At 60.0% G+C, this 18231-nt stretch overlaps 1 protein-coding gene across 1 annotated transcript; it reads right to left on the bottom strand.

Moving 5' to 3' along the window:
- Positions 1 to 12482: 12482 nt before the first annotated feature.
- TRNP1 (TMF1 regulated nuclear protein 1) lies at positions 12483 to 13451 on the bottom strand. Its single transcript, XM_049820539.1, has one exon. The coding sequence runs from the start codon at positions 13295 to 13297 to the stop codon at positions 12485 to 12487; it is 813 nt and encodes a 270-aa protein (XP_049676496.1). The 5' UTR covers positions 13298 to 13451; the 3' UTR covers positions 12483 to 12484.
- Between the last annotated feature and the right edge of the window lie 4780 nt (positions 13452 to 18231).

The raw sequence follows: 18231 nt of genomic DNA, 5'->3' as shown, positions 1-18231 counted from the left end.
GTGACAGGTTCCTGGGGACAGAGGGACCCTGGGGATGGGCTGTTGGCTTTGCCTATCACAAGGTAAAGGGCAGAAAGCAGGCAGAAAAAAATATATGTGGCTCCACGTGGCTACGGCCGTGGGAGCCCCACTGGCATCAGCAAAACTTTCCATGGAAATCGGTGGCACTCGGTGATAACGCTTCACCTCTGGGACACACCAGAGGTGACACACCTTGTCCCCATGTCCTCTGGTTCCTCTTTGGTCACCCATGGGACCACAAGCCACCCATCACGTTGATGGGATGAGTTACTGGTGTCCCATGCTGGGAATGGGCTCTTACGGGATGCAAAATGGGCACCAACCCGCAGCCAGGGTGGGATGCCCATCCCAGGGGAGCCACGGTCCCACGGCCATCCCCTGCCACCATGGTGCTGCCAGTCCCCATCCCTGCGTGTCCCTCCGGTGGGTATTTTTCTTGGCAGCCCCCAGGCAGGAATGTTTCCCCGCTGCCGAGCGAAAGTGGAGGCAGGAATTGCTGGAATAGCGACAGGCTGAGTAACAGCGCTAACTTTATTCTCCGAAACAAAGGCCAGTGTCCCAGACGCCGAGGGCTGGTCCGGCTCCCGGCGGTGCGGAGGCCAGGGCTGGGGAGCGCGGGCAGAGCCAGAAACGCTGCCACCGCAGGGGGCCCTGCCCCAAATTCCTGCCCTGAACCCCCCCCAGCCATGCCTGGCTCCCACCACAAATCTCCCTCCTGCTGCCCGCCAGCCAAAAGTGCATTTTTAGGAGCAAAGGGGGGTGTGTTGAAAAATAGCACAAAAGGGCTGGGATTTCCCTCCGACACCTTCAAGCAGCTTCCCAGTCCAGGGCTCTTCCCTCTGCAGGTATATCCCCAGCCCATCTCCTAGGATTTTGGGGAGCTCCAAGCCCGGCATGGACCCCAAATAGCCCTGAGCACCTTGCATGCTTCTCCCACGCTCCCTGCATCCTGGGGTGCTGCGGGATGGGATGCTGACCTCCCCTCCGGCCCCGCTGCTCCCTTTACTGGGTGATTTCCCAGTTGTGGATGTGGCCGAGGAGGCGCTGGAGCAGGAGGGTCACCTCGCCGGAGCCCACGAGCTCCATGGGCTGTGACAGTATCTCCCCGCTCCACTCCAAGGAAAGTTCTGAGTCCCTGCAGAGCATCCCCAGAGCACGAGGCCAGCTCCGGGCTGGTTGTTTTCCCTTCAATAAAGTGCATAGGTTTGCATCTGAGCAGGATCCGTCCCCGGTGCCTGGTGCGAGCAGCCTTCCTGCCAGGGCCGGCCTTGGCTGCGGGGCTTGGGGCAAGGCAGCGCTTTCCAAAGCAAATATTTGCACAGTGCAATAACACATGGGAAAGAGCAGGAGCGTTTGCTTCTCCAGCTCCGGGGGGAGGTTCCCGGGGAGCCGGACTTGGTCTGGGGCGGGGGGGGTTCAACCATGCCCTGACCTGTCGCTGTGCTGAGCTGCCCAGGTTTCAACCCTCTTTATGCTCTATGGATTTGCACAAAGAGGCTTTTAATTTGCACCCCAGCAAAAGGGCATCGCTCTCGGCTGGCCGTAGAAAACCCTGCTGGGCACCAGGGCAGGGGAATTCAGGGCTGTACTGGTGCCCAGCTCTGGTGGGGCTCTGCCCTGCCGCCTGTGCCGAAGATGTTCAAAGCTCCTGTGGTCCCCAAGGACCACAAATCTACCCCAAAATCCTTCTGTCTATGAAGTTGAGCAATATTGTGCGGTGGCAGCACCGAGCTGTCGGAGTGGGGCTTTGCATATCGGATGCCGGACGCCCTTCCTCGCTGGTGCCATCGGCCACGATGTGGCCGTGCCACACAGCCCACCCTAAATCTCCCCCGGACCCTCGCCCCTGTGGTGGCAATGCTGTACTTGGGGGGGGTTCCATCTACCATTTAGTCTCTCCGGGGTTCATATCTTGAGGTTTTCCCTGTGGCTGCAGTACCTTAAAGCATTTTCTATCACCTATAAAGCGAGACCGTCCTGCAGTCCTCAGACAACAGCTGAGGACCAAAAATCCCTCCTGCCCTGACACCGCCGGTGCAGCGACCCAGGCTCGATGCGGCTTCCTCACTGCAGCCATTCCCTGGGCCCAGGTGCTGGGAGCGGCGCACTCCCCATCCACCCAGTTTTTCTTGGAAACGATGCAGGAATCAGAAAACAAGCCTGTGCAAAAGGTAAAGGCTGATGCACCAGCACCAGCCCCGCCAGAGCACCCAGCGGCACTGAGCACCCCCGTGACCACCCGCCAGGTTCTTCCGCTCATGCCTTGGCAGAGAGTGGCTGACCCCTGAGCGTCGAGGGTCAGCACTAATTGGGTATTAGGAGCACAGAAAGCCCCAGGGTGAGGCCAGGTTAATGGCCTGGCTGCTCCCAGCCAAGTCCCCAATGCCCGGTGTGAGCTCTTCCTCCTCCTCCTCCTCCTCCTCCTCTCCAGGAGGCATCAGCTGTAACGTAAAGGTGTCAGCCCTGCCTGTGGTCCCACTGGTTTTTTAAATCCCTGTGTGCTTTATTGCAACAAGTCCCTCTGCCCATGCACGGGGAGCTCCCGGCGTGCCTGGCAGCTGCCTAAAACCTGGGGGTAACCAGTGCACCTCCTGGGGGAAACCCACCTCCCCTGACCGGCCGCAGCGAGGGCAGGATCCCCTGTCCCACCATGGCCGGGCAGCTTCAAGTCGTGTCTCGGGGCTGTCGTCATGGATTGTGGCATATCCCAAGCACGTCATCCCCACTGTGTCCTGCTGGGGTGGATGGAGGCTGCTGGGGCCCTGCTGGGTGCCCATGCAAGTCAGGGCTTCCCCAGGGCTTCTCCATAACGGGAGCTGCTCCCGGCCCCTCTTCCCTCCTGCTCCTCTCCATAAGAGGCGAGGCGACGGGGAGAGCCGAGAAGAGCCTGCCGCTTGGCTTCTCTCCGCGGATTCCTTTCCTGCCTGTCACCGACCAATATAGTCCCCAGCGTCAGCCTGGCCGCGCGTCAGCGGTGCCGGGGCCGGCAGGCTGGCATTGGGCTGACGCACCCCAGGGACATCGGTGGGTCTCGATGACTGATGGTGCCTGGGGGTCCCGTGCGGGGTGGTGGGTGCAGTGCCCTGCCCGGGGGTTATTTCCATCCAAAAAGGCTGGGGGTCCTGGTGTCAGCCATCCCACGGCATGGGAATGAGCTCACTGGTGCTGCAGTTCCACCACCCCTGCAGGTGTGGGAGAGGGAAGAGAAAGAAGGGATGTGGGTTGCTTTTCTTTCCTCTACCTTCCTTCCTTCCTTCTTTCCTTCCTGCCTGCCTTCCTTCCATGCTCGAGGCATGGCAAAGCCACTCAGCTCTGCCATCGCACGTTCACGGGGCTCCAGAAGCTCGGTCCTTCGCAGAAGCCAGGCAGCAGGACCAGCACTGTGTGCCCCTGTGCTGGGATCGCTCGAGCCCCAAAAGCCACCGCAGTTTTAGCTCTGCCAAATGAGCTTTGCTGGTTGAATCACCCCACCTTCAAACAACAGAGGGTTGGAAAAATGTGGGGCTTTTTTTCCTTAAATCCCCACCTCCCAGAGTCATGGCAGCGTGCAAGCCCCAGCTCAGGGATACCAAGGGTGCCACCCGTTTTGCAGACACGCAATGGCACGGAGGGGATAAGCACCACGTGCTGGAACCGGGACGTGCCACCATCTTCCAGGTGAAAACCCGGAGCTGCCTCTGCCTCCCCCACCTCTGGAAGGGGAACCCTAGAATCCCAAACTCATTAGTTCTGAGGATTACACCATTGCAATTTTAAGAGATCCTCACAGGCACTGCGGTGTGCAGAGCCCAAGGACCTCCCGGTCCTCGCAGTAGGGGAGGCAGCAGGTTGGGGGGAGCTGCAAGCAATAACTGGTGCTTTTGACAATTAATCTCTTTAAACCCCTTAATGAACCGTGATCAGGTTACAGGTCTCCCGTCATGTCGGATTGCTGAGGATTAGCAAGGACGGCCGAACGAAGCGTGCAGGGGAGGGGTTGTCTCTCTTGGTGTCTCTGTGCTGTACATCCCAACACCAGGGTAGGGTGTTGGTTTATCTCTCTCTCTCTCTCTCTCTCTCTGTATATATCTTTTAGGGGTTGCAGGGGGGAATCTGTTCCCACCTCCCCCAGCCCTGCCATGCATGAGATGGGACAGTGAGAAAGACAAAACCACTCACCCCTACCTTGCCCTTTGCTGTACACGTTACACGGCTATTTTGGGGTGTAGTCCTCTCTCCATCACCCTTCCCAGGGCTTGCTGTGGATTTGGCTGCTGTGGGTGTAGGGAAACCCCAGTGCTGTAGGGAGGGGGCTTGTGCAGGTCCTGGGATGCTCGGGATCAGGTCTGCAGAGGAGTGGGAGGATAACTCCCCTCTGTTAAAGAGGGGAGCCCTTGGAGATGCCGGATCCTGCCCAAGCTGGTAACGTAAAGCACCTGTGGGCTTTGGGAAGGAGCTGGCTGCGGCACAGGCGGAGGCGTGTGATCGGATTAGGGCAGCCGGGGCTGAAAATAGAGACGCCACACGCGGGGTGCTTCAGCCAAGCCCGGGACAGAGGCGAGAGGCAGAGGTACTTGAATCCTGGAAAATCACAGCTTGGACGGTCCCGGCTGTTGCCCGATGGCCTCCTCCTGCCCAGCCTTCCTAGAAAAAGAAAGGCCATGAGAAACCACAGCCCCGAGCCCACATGTAGCAGGGTTAATTACCCAATATTCCTTAAATTATTCCCTTAAGAAAAGGTTCAAATGCCTGAAGAAAACCTTTCTCAACACCCAAAAATTTGGAAGGAGTGTAGGGAGGGGGATGAGACCAAACAAGCCACTTTCGACTGCTCTTCTCCACCCAGGAGCAGAAGGTCTGCAGAGGGGGATGCTGCAGGGCAGCTCTGCCAAGGAGGTGGGGGCACAACAGGCAAGCCTCGTCCCAGTTTTGCCGGGCATTGGGGTGCATGGGGCAGGACCCTGAGAGAGGTGGCAGGTCAGCCTCATGCTGGGGGACCCATCAGGCTCGCATGGACCCCACGGCACGGCTTTGCACCCCAGTCCAAAGCTGCCCAGCTCTGCAGCATCCCCGACCCATCTCTGGCTGCATCTTGCTGCCAGGGCTGCTCCTGCCTTCGCTGAGCTGGGGATGCTGGGCACTGTCCTGCCCATGCCACATGCTGCCACTCATTCCCTGGGGCTGAGACAGGGGCAACCAAGTGATTTGCCCGGGACCCCACTCCATGTGGGGCTGCCATGGTCAAAATCACCCAGGACAAGAGCAGGGGGAGATGTACGATGTGACTGTGCCTGTTCCCGCGTGGGCACGGGGACTCTGCAGACTGGGCATCAGAAGCAAGCCGGGCAGGAATTAGGCACATTAACTTGCAGGGCAAAACAAACTGATTGCTAAGGTTTAACTAGATCAGTGACTTAAAGAGCTTTAGCAGGGAAGAGAGAACTGGACCAAGACGCACTTAGCACAGTAAGGCGAGCGCAGGGCAGCCAGCCTGGCAGCCACAAGCAGCAGGAACAGGATCCTGAGACCTGGAAGCCCACCAGAGCCAGGGCAAGACACTGCAGGGGGACATGGGGACAGCCTGTACTCGGCTGGGGATCCTGCGTGGGTAGGGCAGGGGGAGACAGGGTGGTGGGGATAAGGGGTGCCCACTCCTACCTTTGTCACCCAAATGGCCCCAGGCAGTGTCCCCCACTCATCACGCAGGGGACAGGGCTGCTGCAAACCCACAGTGACCTCCTGTCCCTTGGGCCTGGGGGGGGAGGGGGGGGCTCAGGTCCTCAATGGAGGGGTATGGGCAGGCATGGGGTGACCAAATTGAAAAGAGGGGATTTATTGGCATTTCTCGACACAGCTGAACTTGGGGGTTGAAGCACAAGGGTGTCTGTCCCAGGGACTGGGGGGGGGGGGGGGGACCCGAAAATCCCCATGGGCTCAAAAGGAGCCAAAAACCATGCCCAGGTGTGTGGGTCACACACCCAGCCCCTGCAGACACCCCCGGGCACCGGCTGCTCTGGCCATAGGACAAAAAGAGACCAAAGTCCCAGTGTGGTGACTTCCAGCCCCCCAAAAAGCTCGAGGAGGGGGGGGGAGGCTAGGCTCAGCTGCCCAAAGGGGCAACTCAGGGGGGCAATTCCTCCCTCCCTCTGTGGCTAATTGGGGCTGTAACAGCCTCTTAAAGGAGTAAAGGCTGGAGGGGGGAGAGGGCATGACATGGAGACTGGGGGGGGGGGTCGCAGGAGGAAAGGGTTAAGGGGGGGCGGGGGGCTGGGGGAAATGTCTTTTTAAGTGCTAATACGGCGCTCTGGGCAGGGAAACGCTGCGCTGCGGGGAGGGGAGAGCTGGGGCGGTGGGAAATAAGTGCGGGGCTGAGGCCAGGCTTGGCTGGGGACCCCAGCGGGGGGGGGGGGGGACGGGGGACACACACCTCCCCGCTGCCGGGGCTGGAGCCGGGGCGGGGGGGAGCCGGGTTCCTCCTGCCTGCCCGCCCGCCCGGCGGCTCGGCGGGGCTGGAGCGCGGAGCGGAGCCCCGGCCGGCGGCTCCTGCAGTGCCCTCTTGCGACAACGTCCCGGAGAGGCTGCGGGCCGCCTCGGCGCCTCCTGGGACCTGGCCTGGGGACCTTCGGGGGGGACAGCCCTGTCCCTCCATCCCCGTCGCCCTCCCACCTTCCCTGTCCCCCCCCCCCCCACTCTGACACCGTCCCTGTCCCCTCTCCATCGCTCTCCCACCGTCCGTGTCCCCCCTTCCATCACTCTGGCACCATCCCTGTCCCCTCTCCATCGCTCTCCCACCGTCCCTCTTCCTCCCACCATCACTCTGACACCGTTCCTGTCCCCTCTCCATCGCTCTCCCACCGTCCATGTCCCCCCTTCCATCACTCTGACACTGTCCCTGTCCCCTCTCCATCGCTTTCCCACCGTCCCTGTCCCCCCCTCCATCACTCTGACACCGTCCCTGTCCCCTCTCCATCGCTCTCCCACCGTCCCTGTCCCCTCTCCATTGCTCTCCCACCGTCCATGTCCCCCCTTCCATCACTCTGACACTGTCCCTGTCCCCTCTCCATCGCTTTCCCACTGTCCGTGTCCCCCCCTCCATCACTCTGACACCGTCCCTGTCCCCTCTCCATCGCTCTCCCACCGTCCGTGTCCCCCCTTCCATCACTCTGGCACCATCCCTGTCCCCTCTCCATCGCTCTCCCACCGTCCCTCTTCCTCCCACCATCACTCTGACACCGTTCCTGTCCCTCCTCCATTGTTCTGACACCTTCCCTGTCCCCCTTCCATAACTCACACTGTTCCTGTCCCTGCTCCATTGCTCTCACAGCTTCCCTGTCGCCCCCCTCCATTGCCCTCACACCGTCCCTCTTCCCCCTCCATCACTCTCACACCATTCCTGTCCTCCCTCTATCACTCTGACACTGTCCCTGTCCCCCCTCCATCACTCTGACACCATCCCTGTCCCATCTTCATTGCTCTCACACCATCCCTGTCCCCCCTCCATCACCCTCCCACTGTCCCTGTCCACCCCCCATCCCCAACCTGTTGCTCTCATACCAACCCTCCCCCCTCTCCATCGCTCTCACCCTGTCCCTGTCCCCCCTCCATCACCTTTGCACCAGCATCTCAGCAGAATTTTGGCTCTGAGGAGTTTCTGTCCCGGCCCATCAGTGCCTGCAGCCCTGGCACCCGCCCTGGCACCAGCCTTGTGCCAACACACTTCATTGGGACTAACCCAAAGGAATTAACAGTGGAAAGGAGAGAAGCTGGGCTTAGGTATTAACATGCCACATTAATTTTATTTTTCCCAGAAAGTCTGTAACAAAATAATCTCATAAAACCAACAAGTGTTGGTGCTATTTATGTAATGTTATTGCTGGCCACTGGCAGGAGGGCAGAAAGGGAAGCGGTGTTATGTAAAGCCCTGCGCTCCCAGGGCAGGGATGCTCCCAAAAGCAGGCAGTGAAGGATCAGGCTGCTGCTCTGTGTTTTCATTCTGACTTTGTGCTGGAGGTGATGTGGGTTTTTCTCCCTAAAATTCATGCCCCAAACAGGCCCAGGATCCTTCAGCAGGACTTTACTGCTGTCCCCGTTGTGTGTGAGCAGCCCGGTGACAGTGTCAGCTGGAGCTTTCTGGGGGTGGCACAGGGGTCCTGTGCTTTATGGTGCACAGGGGGTTCATGGGCAAGGTCACCCACAAAACTAAACAAGAATGCCCAGCTGGCATTGCAGGGGGCTCCTGCCCGGTGGCTGGACCAGCCTTGTCCATCCAGACAGCGAACCTGGGTGCTTGGGTACCAGCACAGCCGTGTCTGCAGCCGGGGGGGGGACATGGGGATGGGGCTCACTGCACGCCACAGCACGGCATCGGGGAGCCCTGGCAAGTTGGGAAGCGGCTGCAGGAGCGGTTGCAGAAGTCACTGAAGCAGCGATGTTGCCCAAACCCGTGGGCAACAGGCAAACCAGGGACTCATGTGGATGCAGGTGGTGGCTACTCCCATGCAGCAGAGGCAAGCCCATGAGTGTGTTACCCCGGCCACGAGCAGCCACCGTGTAATGGAACTCGGGTTAGGTTTTGGTTTCTTTTTATTCTTTTTTTCTAAAACAGGTATCGCATCTCACTCCAGTATCAGCCTGGGGAGCTCCCGTTACTCCTCCACTCCGAAAGCCAGGTCTCAGACGTGGCCACGTCCCTCCCCAGGTTTAACTGCACTCGCTACCTCTTTCTGCCAAACGAGGGGGACATCCATCCCCCTGCCCTGGGAGACAGAGGGGACCCCAACTGCCTTTCCCCATCCTTTGAAATCCCGAGTGCGGCTTTCCCTGGGCACCCCAAGCAGACAGATATCTGTTTCAGCTAAATGTGCACTTATGTGCAGGGTGGAGCTGTGAGGAGACCTGGGATCTCCTTTTGCCCTTCCATCAACCCTCCTGTCCTTGCTAACTGCATTGGCCTCCCCATCCGGTAGGAAAATGGGAATAAGCTTGTGAATTGTAACAGATGTCATGTACCAGCTAAAGATACTGCAGGAATACAAAGTGTGATGAGATGGTAACCTTACCGAGACCGAAGGGTGGGGAGGAACCGTTGCATCAAAGGATTTTGAATGATTTGGTCTTACTGGTTTGATGGAGTTGATTTTTTTTTTTTTTTTTTTTTTTAAGGTCTTTCCCTGCAGTTCCTTTAAGTAGGTTCTGCTCTAATCAGGTCAAAAGCTGATTTGCAAATAATCACCAGGGAGGGAAAAAAATCAAGGGATTTAAGCCCAAGCTGTGCATTTCATACTATTAATTGAAAGCCTGGGAGAGATAATGTGTCCCTTCTCCTGGCTGAGACCTGTAAGCTGCTATTAGCTGCAAACTCCCCACCCGGCTCAGGGAATCACCTCCTGGTTGGGATTATGGCTGTGCACGCATGGCAAAACCTCCAGTGGGCAGCAATGTAGTGAAAGGCAGAAATAAGGGAGCATCGAGGAGGTACAGGGTGTCAGAGTATCTGTGAGCTCCGCAGAGGGTAGCACAAAACCAAAAATAATTGTCTGAAAACAGGGATTAATAGGAGAAAGGCACATCCCCCCCCACAGCGCATGACCGTGAAGTCATGCTGGTAGCTTAAGTATTTCTCTGACACCCATTTTCTGCACAGATTCATGTGCAAGTTGTACCTTATTTGTGACATTATACAGATTTTTCAGGACAGAATACATTTGTACGTGTGCGTGTGTGTATATATATATATATATATCTGCAGTGCCTGGCAGAGACCCTGGACACTCGCAGTGGCACTCTGCTGCAGGCAGCTCCCAACGCATTTTCCACATCCCCACACACCTGGAGGAGGGAAGAGATCAATAATCAGAGAAATCCACTCTGGTATTAATTATGTGCCATTACCAGGGCTTATTTGCTAATCCACATTCTAATCACCCTCTCGGTTATATTTCAGCCAGCACCTAAGGACACTGCATGTAATGAATAAAATATATCAAAGTTTACTTCTGCTCGTGCCCTTCTGCAGAGCACGGGCAGCACAGTGCAGGCAGCACCGTGCAGGCAGGAGTCCGGCAGCAGCACCAGCCGGCACAGAGGCGAGAAGCAAGGATTACACAACAGACCTGCTGTCTCACACCAAGGTAGTTGCGGCACATTCATGAGTCAGTGAAATCCCCCCACCCCAGCCCAAATCAAGTGCTTTTTTTTTTAATTAAAAAAAAAAAAAAGGGGGGGGGAGTTATAATTTTCCAGCAGGAGGGAGGGATTTGTGCAGCCTCCAGGGAAAGCCACTGCAAAAGCTTGGTGCAGCAAAGCGAGCCCCCATTTCGGTGGCTTGGCTGAGGGATTCCATTAACCTGGGGATGGCAAAAGCTGCGGTTGTGTCCGGCAAAGAAGCAGGCTCACGGAGGTCTTTGCCAGCTGAACCGCTGCAGTTCCCGGTGGGGAAGGGATGATGCTGTCAGGTCCAAGCCCTCCATCCTGAGGCCAGCTCAGGGCTGGTGGGGCAGAGATGGGGACAGCGATGGGGACAGTGATGCTGGGGTCCTGCACAAGTCTTCTGCCCGGAGAGGGGTGCTTTGTCCCGAGCCCACCTCTGCCTCCTCGTGCCTTCTCATCCCTCCAGTGCCCACAGTGACAGGCTCTGCTGCAGGGTGGCTTTTGGGGTGTCCAAGGACTCTTGCTGGAAGCATGGGGAGGCTTCAAGTGTTACCTGCCTGGTCGGTCATCAAAGCAGTCCCAAAAATCCAGCTTAGTGGGAGGCAAACGGTGCCGGTGCCATTGCGAGGACCAGTCCTCTTCTGCTTTCTGCCCCCGTGGGGGTGCACAGTCTGGAGCCAAAATCACTGTCTGGGGATGGTGGCAGTGGAGTGACGCCGAGCCTGCTTGATTCCCCCACTGAGACTTGCACAGGGGCACATGAAACCTGCAGCCAAGCCCCAGCGTGAGGCACAGTCCCAGCAGCATCTTGCTGGCCCAAGGTCTCGGGGACCCTTCCCAGGGGCCAGTGGGAAGGGACAGGGACAGAGAAGGGGTCCTGCCCCAGAGTGGCTGCCCTGAACCTGCTGCCTCTGAACCCCAGAGTGGGCTGGGGGTGCTGACAGCAGATTCCCCTATAAACACCCCCAGACCTGACAAGATCCTCCCGGGACCCCAGACCCTGCAGGGTCTCCCAAGCCCATGGGGGTTCCCAGACCCTGCTGGGTCCCCCAAACTCACCGCCCCCCCCCCAACTCTGCCAGCTCACTGCACGCCCCTGGATCCCTGACCCTGCAGGGTCCTTCAAGCACCTCAAACCCTCAGGTTCCCCCCCCCAGATTCCTCAGAGCACCCCAAGGTCCCCAGACCCTGCTGGGTTCCCTAGAGTGCTCCAATCCCACAGGGTCCCCTAAGGAACCCCAAATACCCCAGGCCCCACAGGGTCTCCCCCCTGTCAGACCCCTCAGGCCATTGCTGAGGTCCCCAGACCCTGCTGGGTCCCCCAGACTCCCCATGCCCTGCAGGATCCCTCTGAGGCCCCCAAACCTGTCGGGTCTCAGCCCATCAGATTGCCCAGATCCTGCTGGGTCGCCCCATGCCATAGGGTCCCCCCGACCCCTCACACCCTGCAGGATTCCCCTAGGACCCCCAAACTCACAGGTCCCAAAGTCATCAGACTCCCCAAGACCCTCTAAAGGATCCCAGATCCCACTGGGTCCCCCCACCCCATAGGGTCCCCCAGACCCCTCACGCCCAGCAAAGTCCACCCAGGATTCCCAAACCCTGCAGGGTCCCAGCCCATCAGACTCCCCAGGACCCCCTCAAGGACCTCAGACCCCGCTGGGTCCCCCCACCGCATGGGATCCCCCAAACTTTGCAGGGTCTGTCGTTCTCCCTGGGACCCCCAAACCCTGCAGGGTCCCAGCCCATCAGACTCCCCAGGACCCCAGACCCTTCTGGGTCCCCCCACCCCTTGGGATCCCCTAAACCCTGCAGGGTCCATCTCCCCCCACCCCCTGGGACCCCCAAACTCTTCAGGGTCCCAACCCATCAGACTCCCCTGGACCCTCCAAAAGGCCCCAGATCCTGCTGGGTCCCCCTACCCCATAGGGTCCCCCAGACCCCTCACACCCTGCAGGATTCCCCTAGGACTCCCAAACCCTGCAGGACCCCAAGCCATCAGACTCCCCAGGACCTCCTCAAGGACTCCAGACCCTGCTGGGTCCCCCCTCACCCCTTGGGAACCCCCAAACCTTAAAGAGTCTGTGTTTCCCCTCCTACCCCGGGACCCCCAAACCCTGCAGGCTCCCAACCCATCAGACTCCCCGGGACCCCCTCAAGAACCCCAGACCCCCCAGCATCCCCCCACCCCTTGGGATCCCCCAAACCCTGCAGGATCCGCGTCCCGTCCGTCCGTCCGTCCCCCGCCCCAGGTCCTCCCAACCCATCGGACTCCCCCCCCCTCAAGTACCCCCAACCCGTTGCAGGATTCCCAAAACCCCCCCCCACCACCCCCCTAAGCGGGACTGCGCGGCGCGGCGGGCAAGCGACGGGCAACGGCTGCCGGTGAAGCGGCCCCGCGGGACCGGGCCGGGGGAGCCCAGGGAACGCAGCTCCGGAGGGCGCGGGCGGCGGCCAAAAACGCTGCGGGCCGGGGCCGGGGGCGGCGGCGAAGCCCCTTCTGCAACCGCTGGCTCTGAGCGGCCAAAGCCAGCTGGGCCTGGGCTACCCCGGCTCCTAAGCGGCCCAAGGCCTCGGCTCGGGCGGCCAGGCGGAGCTCGGCGTGCCGCAGGGCGCAGTGAACCTGCCGGACCCGGCCTTCCAGTTCGGCCGCAGCCCGACGGCGACCCTCGGCCGCCACCAGCCGTCGCCGCGCCGCCGCCAGCTCCACCGACCCGGGGCTGTTGCCGCTGTTGTTGTTGTTGCTGCCGCTGGTGGTGTTGCCGGTGGTACCGGTACCGGTGGTGGTGGGACCGCCGTGATCGGGGCGTTGCTCGCCGTCCGCAGCCGGACACGGAGGTGATGGAGGAGGAGGAGGAGGAGCCGCCGCCGCTGCCGCCGCCGCCATGGGAACGGGAACCGGGGAGCGCCGCGGCGAGGATATATAGCCCGGGGGCGGTGCCGGCTCCGGGCGGTTCGGCCCCGCCGGGGGCGGCTCCGGCACCGGCTCCGCACCGGCACGGGGAAAGGGGAAGGGGGGGAGGGAGTGCGACCCCGGCCCGGTACGGTACAGCCCCGGCGGGGGATGCTCGGGCTCGGTATGGGCCCGGTACGGCACCGGCACGGGTCGGGGCTCGGTAGCCGCACCGGGCTCGGTACAGCTCGGCATGGCACGGCACCCGGTACCGGCACCGGCACGGGTCCGGGATTGGTATCCGCGCTGGGCTAGGTACAGCTCGGTGTGCCACGGCACCCGGTACCGGCACCGGCAAGGGTCCGGCCTCAGTACCGGCACCGGGCTCGGTACAGCTCGGTGTGCCACGGCACCCGGTACGGGTCCGGCCTCAGTACCGGCACCGGTCTTGGTACAGCTCGGTGTGCCACGGCACCCGGTACCGGCACCGGCAAGGGTCCGGCCTCAGTACCGGCACCGGGCTCGGTACAGCTCGGTGTGCCACGGCACCCGGCACGGGTCCGGGCTCAGTACCGGCACCGGGCTCGGTACAGCTCGGTGTGCCACGGCACCCGGTACTGGCACCGGCACGGGTCCGGGATCGGTACGGCCCGGTGGCCTTAGCGGTTCGTGGCGCTGGAAAACTGCCATCACTTGGCCGGGGGGGGGGGGGGGGGGGGTGTCGCTGGGAAATGCGGAGCTGGGGAGGGGGAGTCACTGGGAAAGGCTGGGAGGGTTACTGGAAGACACTGGGAAAGGCTGGACTGGGAGGGGATTACTGGAGGGGTTATTGGGAAAGGCTTAGGGGAAGCTTACTGAGAAAGGCTGGGCTTGGAGGGCGGGGGGAAAGGGATACTGGGAAAGGGATACCGGGGAGATTTACCGGGAAGGGTTAAGGGGAAAGGCTGCACTGGGACGGGTTACTGGAACAGCTGGTTTCATGTCTGCAGCCCCTGGGAGAAGCAGCTTAAGAAGCTTCTGGTGCTGGTTGGGGGATGCTGGTGCCCCAGCAGCCAGCCTGGGGCAGGGAAAAGGGCAGGGGCAGCCCCCGTCCCACCCCCCAGGGCTGTGGCTGGGGTGTCCCAGCCTTGGGGTGCAGGGAACGTGGCGCTAGGACAGCACGTCCTTGGTTGCGTTGCTGCCAAAGTCATTATCATTTAAGATGGCGTTAATAGAGCTGCGAGTGGGCCGAGACTGCACGGGGAGGGAGCTGGAGCGGGAGGGTACCGCTGTCACCTTGCTCCCCCCAAGGAGCCTGTTTTTGGGGGTTCCTCATGCCAGGACGTCACACTCGGCGGCTGCAGCTTCACATAGGTGCGTGGGGTAAAGCCTGCTTGTGTTTTGCAGCAGAGAAGATAAAAGGGATGATAGGAACCGGGTGCTGAGGTCTGATCCCACCCCTAGACAGGAGCAAAAGCCTAAGCCAAAAAAAAATAATACCCAGCCTAAAACTGTTCCAGGCAGAGCCACGTCCAGGCTTGCGGTGGATGTCACCCCCACCCCACGTGGGCTGGTGGCAGCTCTGCTTTCCTTACCTTATGGGGAAAAAAAAACCCCTTCTCTTGTGCTTTGCGTCGCATTCCTGCTCTTGCCAGCGCTGCCACACGTCTGCCAGACACCGGAGCAGCGTCAGAGGCTGCTGCGTCACTGCTCCAGGCCCCCGCTGCCTGCTCATCCCTTCCCTGCCCGTCCAGCGGCACCCACTGCATCTCCACTGCCCGGTGTCAAAGACACGGCTGTGACATTTGCTTAACCTCTGCAGGCTGTATTTCAGGCTGTAGGAAAGCTGAAGTCCAGGCTGAGCCATCTTCATGTATCCGATGCAAATGCTGCTATAAAAAGGGGGTTGGGGATTTGAGGGGTGTTGCTCCATCGTAGGTTCAGGGTCAAAGCTCTGCTCTTGCTACCTCCGCCTCCAACCCAAAGAAACTGTGGTGACAGGCAGGTATTAAACAGAACATCCTCCTCTCTGATTTTTTGCTCTGCTTCAGTGGAACCTGGACCCCCAAGGCTACCCCCAAAGGGGGAAAGGGCCTGTCTTGCAGTGAACTTCCCCCAATCCCCCAAAGTGAAACCTCCGAATTGGTGAGGTTGGAGTGACCTCTGGAGGTGCCTGCTCCATCAGTCATCTGCTCATAAAAGAATTGCTTTTTGGGGTCACCCCCCAGGTCTGTGCTGCTCATCATCTTCCCAGCTCCAGTCCCTGGTCCAGGGTGAGAAAAGGAAATGGAAACGGGGAGCAGCTGTGCCTGGACATGAGTTTAAGAAATAAGAAGGGGTCAGATGGGCTGGGGACATTGGCCAGTGAGGCTGAGGGTGTCACTGAGCCCCCGCAGCGGCTGTGTCCCCAGGCTGTCCCAGCCAGCCACAGCACATCCTGGTAGATGAGCAGACAGAGGCTGGTAAAGGCAAATAATTAAAAAAATACAAGAAATGCCCATGCCCCTCAGGGTAAGTCACTGCCCAAGTCCCAGAAACCCTCCTGCACTCCTGCAGGATCTCTGCCTGGGCTGATGAGCTATTAATGATTTAGCAGAGGAGCCTGCATTTAGCAGCGCTCAGAATAAACCTCTTTGATGCAAAAGCCTGGTTGAGAGCATTTTTCTCCCTTCCCTGGCAGCGACACTCTGCACCCCGCAGCCGCACACAGAGGCACCGACCACCGGGATGGGGCACCGTGCTGCATCCCACAGCTGGCCTGGTGCTGGTCCCCAGTATTCCCCCAGGGATACGGGCAACCAGGCCTGTGTCGGCCGTGATCTGCCCCAGGGTAGGGCAGCCCTGCCAGGGGACATAGCCAAGGGCTGTGCGCTGGCCTCTTATCTCCAGCCTCTTTAAAACCCCGTGTTGGGATGTGCTCCAGAAAAGTGAAGCCCTATTATAGGCAGTAAATAATTAATGTTAGTGCCATCTCTCCCGGTCTCTCTGCAATTTTCCCCCCAGGTGTCCCAGTTACCAGGGCAGGGGGAGGATGCAGGCGCTGCTCTCTCATCCTGGCCCAGTTTAAGGGAAGGAATCCTGCATCAGGATTTCAGGTTTAAGCCCCAGGAATCCTGGGTCGACCCAGCTCCCTGTCCCACCAGCCTGGACCCAACAACGCTGGCAGCAGCCGTTTGGGACCGGAGGCCCGGCACACAGTGGCAGCTCAGCTGGGAGGTGACGGGGCATGGGGAAAATGCAGGAGCCGAGGGGCATTAAACAGCACGATGCTGGGCTCAGGGCGGCCACACCACGGTGCTCAGCTCGCCCTGGCAGTGCCAGGCTCAATGGGGCAGCGCCGCGAGAGGTTTCGTGGCTGGGATCTGTGCTCAAGGCACCTGGCAGAGAAGGAGACAATGCATTTCCAAGCAGTGCTTTGAGTTCTACACGAATGAAAGCCCGGCCAGGGGAATGACACCGGCTGGAATTAAGTACAGTGTTCCTGTGCCAGAGGCTTAAATAAATGAACACCATCTTTGTGCCCTTTAGAGAAGGAATGAGCTTCTTGGCACTGGCACCATCCTTTAAATTGATTTCTCTCTTTCCTCTTTCCTCTCGGAAACCGGCTGATGCATCTGAGCCGAGCGGCTGCCACTCCGGCTGCAGCCTCAGTGCGTGCTGTGGTTCTTCTGGGCTCCTTCCCTGCCTGCCCTGCTGCCCACTTTCCCTCCTGGTTTCCTTCCTTTCCTCCGAACCTTTGGGGAAGGATTCGACCCCCCAAGAGGTGAATCACCAGCTCTTTGGAGAGAACCACTGAGTCACCGAGCGGCAGCAAACAGGACGGCCTGGGCCCGGCAGCCCTCGTGCCTGGGGAGCGCTGGGCATCCATGCAGCACGCGTCCCACCCCCGTGCCACCGCTGTCCCCAGGGGAACAGAAGCGACCGGTGCCAGCAGCAGAAGGGACGGACGACATCGTTGCTTTGCAGGGTGCGGAGCAGAGAGGGTGAAATCGCCCCCCATGAAGGGCTCGGGTCCTTCTGCGGCTGCGGCCGGGCAGGAGAGCAGGGCTGGGTGGCAGGAGGGGTGGCCAAAGGCTTTGGGGGTGTCAAAGCACTTGGGCATGGTGTGGGTGGAGGTTCATCCTGCGGTGGACAGGCTTCCGACTCCGGAGTGAGGCACCCAAAACCGCAGGCAGCAGCCGGGGAGGGAGGCACAGGCGAGCTGCTCTCCTTAGGGTGCAGGTTCCATGGGACCCCAGGGGACGGACATGGCCACCCCATGCCTGCTGCTTTATGCCCCTCGGCGGGGAGGTGCTGCCCGGCGCAGGCAGAACGGGGAGGGGATTTGCCTGCAGGGGGGGTAAAATGACAAGGAATGGTGCAGGGCAGATGGGGGGGGGGGGTCCTGGGGATGGGGACCCTTGGGGACAGGGATCCTTGGAGGTGGGGATCATTTGGGGCAGAGATACTTGGTGATGGTGGATCCTCAGTGATGGTGGATCCTCAGGGATGGGTATCCTTTGGAATGGGGACGCTTGGGGACAGGGATCCTTGGAGGTGGGGATCATTTGGGGCAGGATCCTTGGCGATGGTGGATCCTCAGGGATGGGTATCCTTTGGAATGGGGACGCTTGGGGACAAGGATCCTTGGAGGTGGGGATCATTTGGGGCAGGGATACTTGGTGATGGTGGATCCTCGGTGATGGTGGATCCTCAGGGATGGGTATCCTTTGGAATGGGGACCCTTGGGGACAAGGATCCTTGGAGGTGGGGATCATTTGGGGCAGAGATACTTGGTGATGGTGGATCCTCAGGGATGGTGGATCCTCAGGGATGGGTATCCTTTGGAATGGAGACGCTTGGGGACAGGGATCCTTGGAGGTGGGGATCATTTGGGGCAGGATCCTTGGCGATGGTGGATCCTCAGGGATGGGTATCCTTTGGAATGGGGACGCTTGGGGACAGGGATCCTTGGAGGTGGGGATCATTTGGGGCAGGATCCTTGGCGATGGTGGATCCTCAGGGATGGGTATCCTTTGGAATGGGGACGCTTGGGGACAAGGATCCTTGGAGGTAGGGATCATTTGGGGCAGGGATACTTGGTGATGGTGGATCCTTGGCGATGGTGGATCCTCAGGGATGGGTATCCTTTGGAATGGGGACGCTTGGGGACAGGGATCCTTTGGGATGGGATCCTCAGGAGCGAGGTACTTTGGGACACGATCCTTGGG

This window comes from Accipiter gentilis, chromosome 17 (genome assembly GCF_929443795.1).
Source record: "Accipiter gentilis chromosome 17, bAccGen1.1, whole genome shotgun sequence".
NCBI lineage: Eukaryota > Metazoa > Chordata > Aves > Accipitriformes > Accipitridae > Astur > Astur gentilis.
Note: the sequence above shows the minus strand (reverse complement) of the source record. Positions and strands in the feature narration are given on the sequence as shown.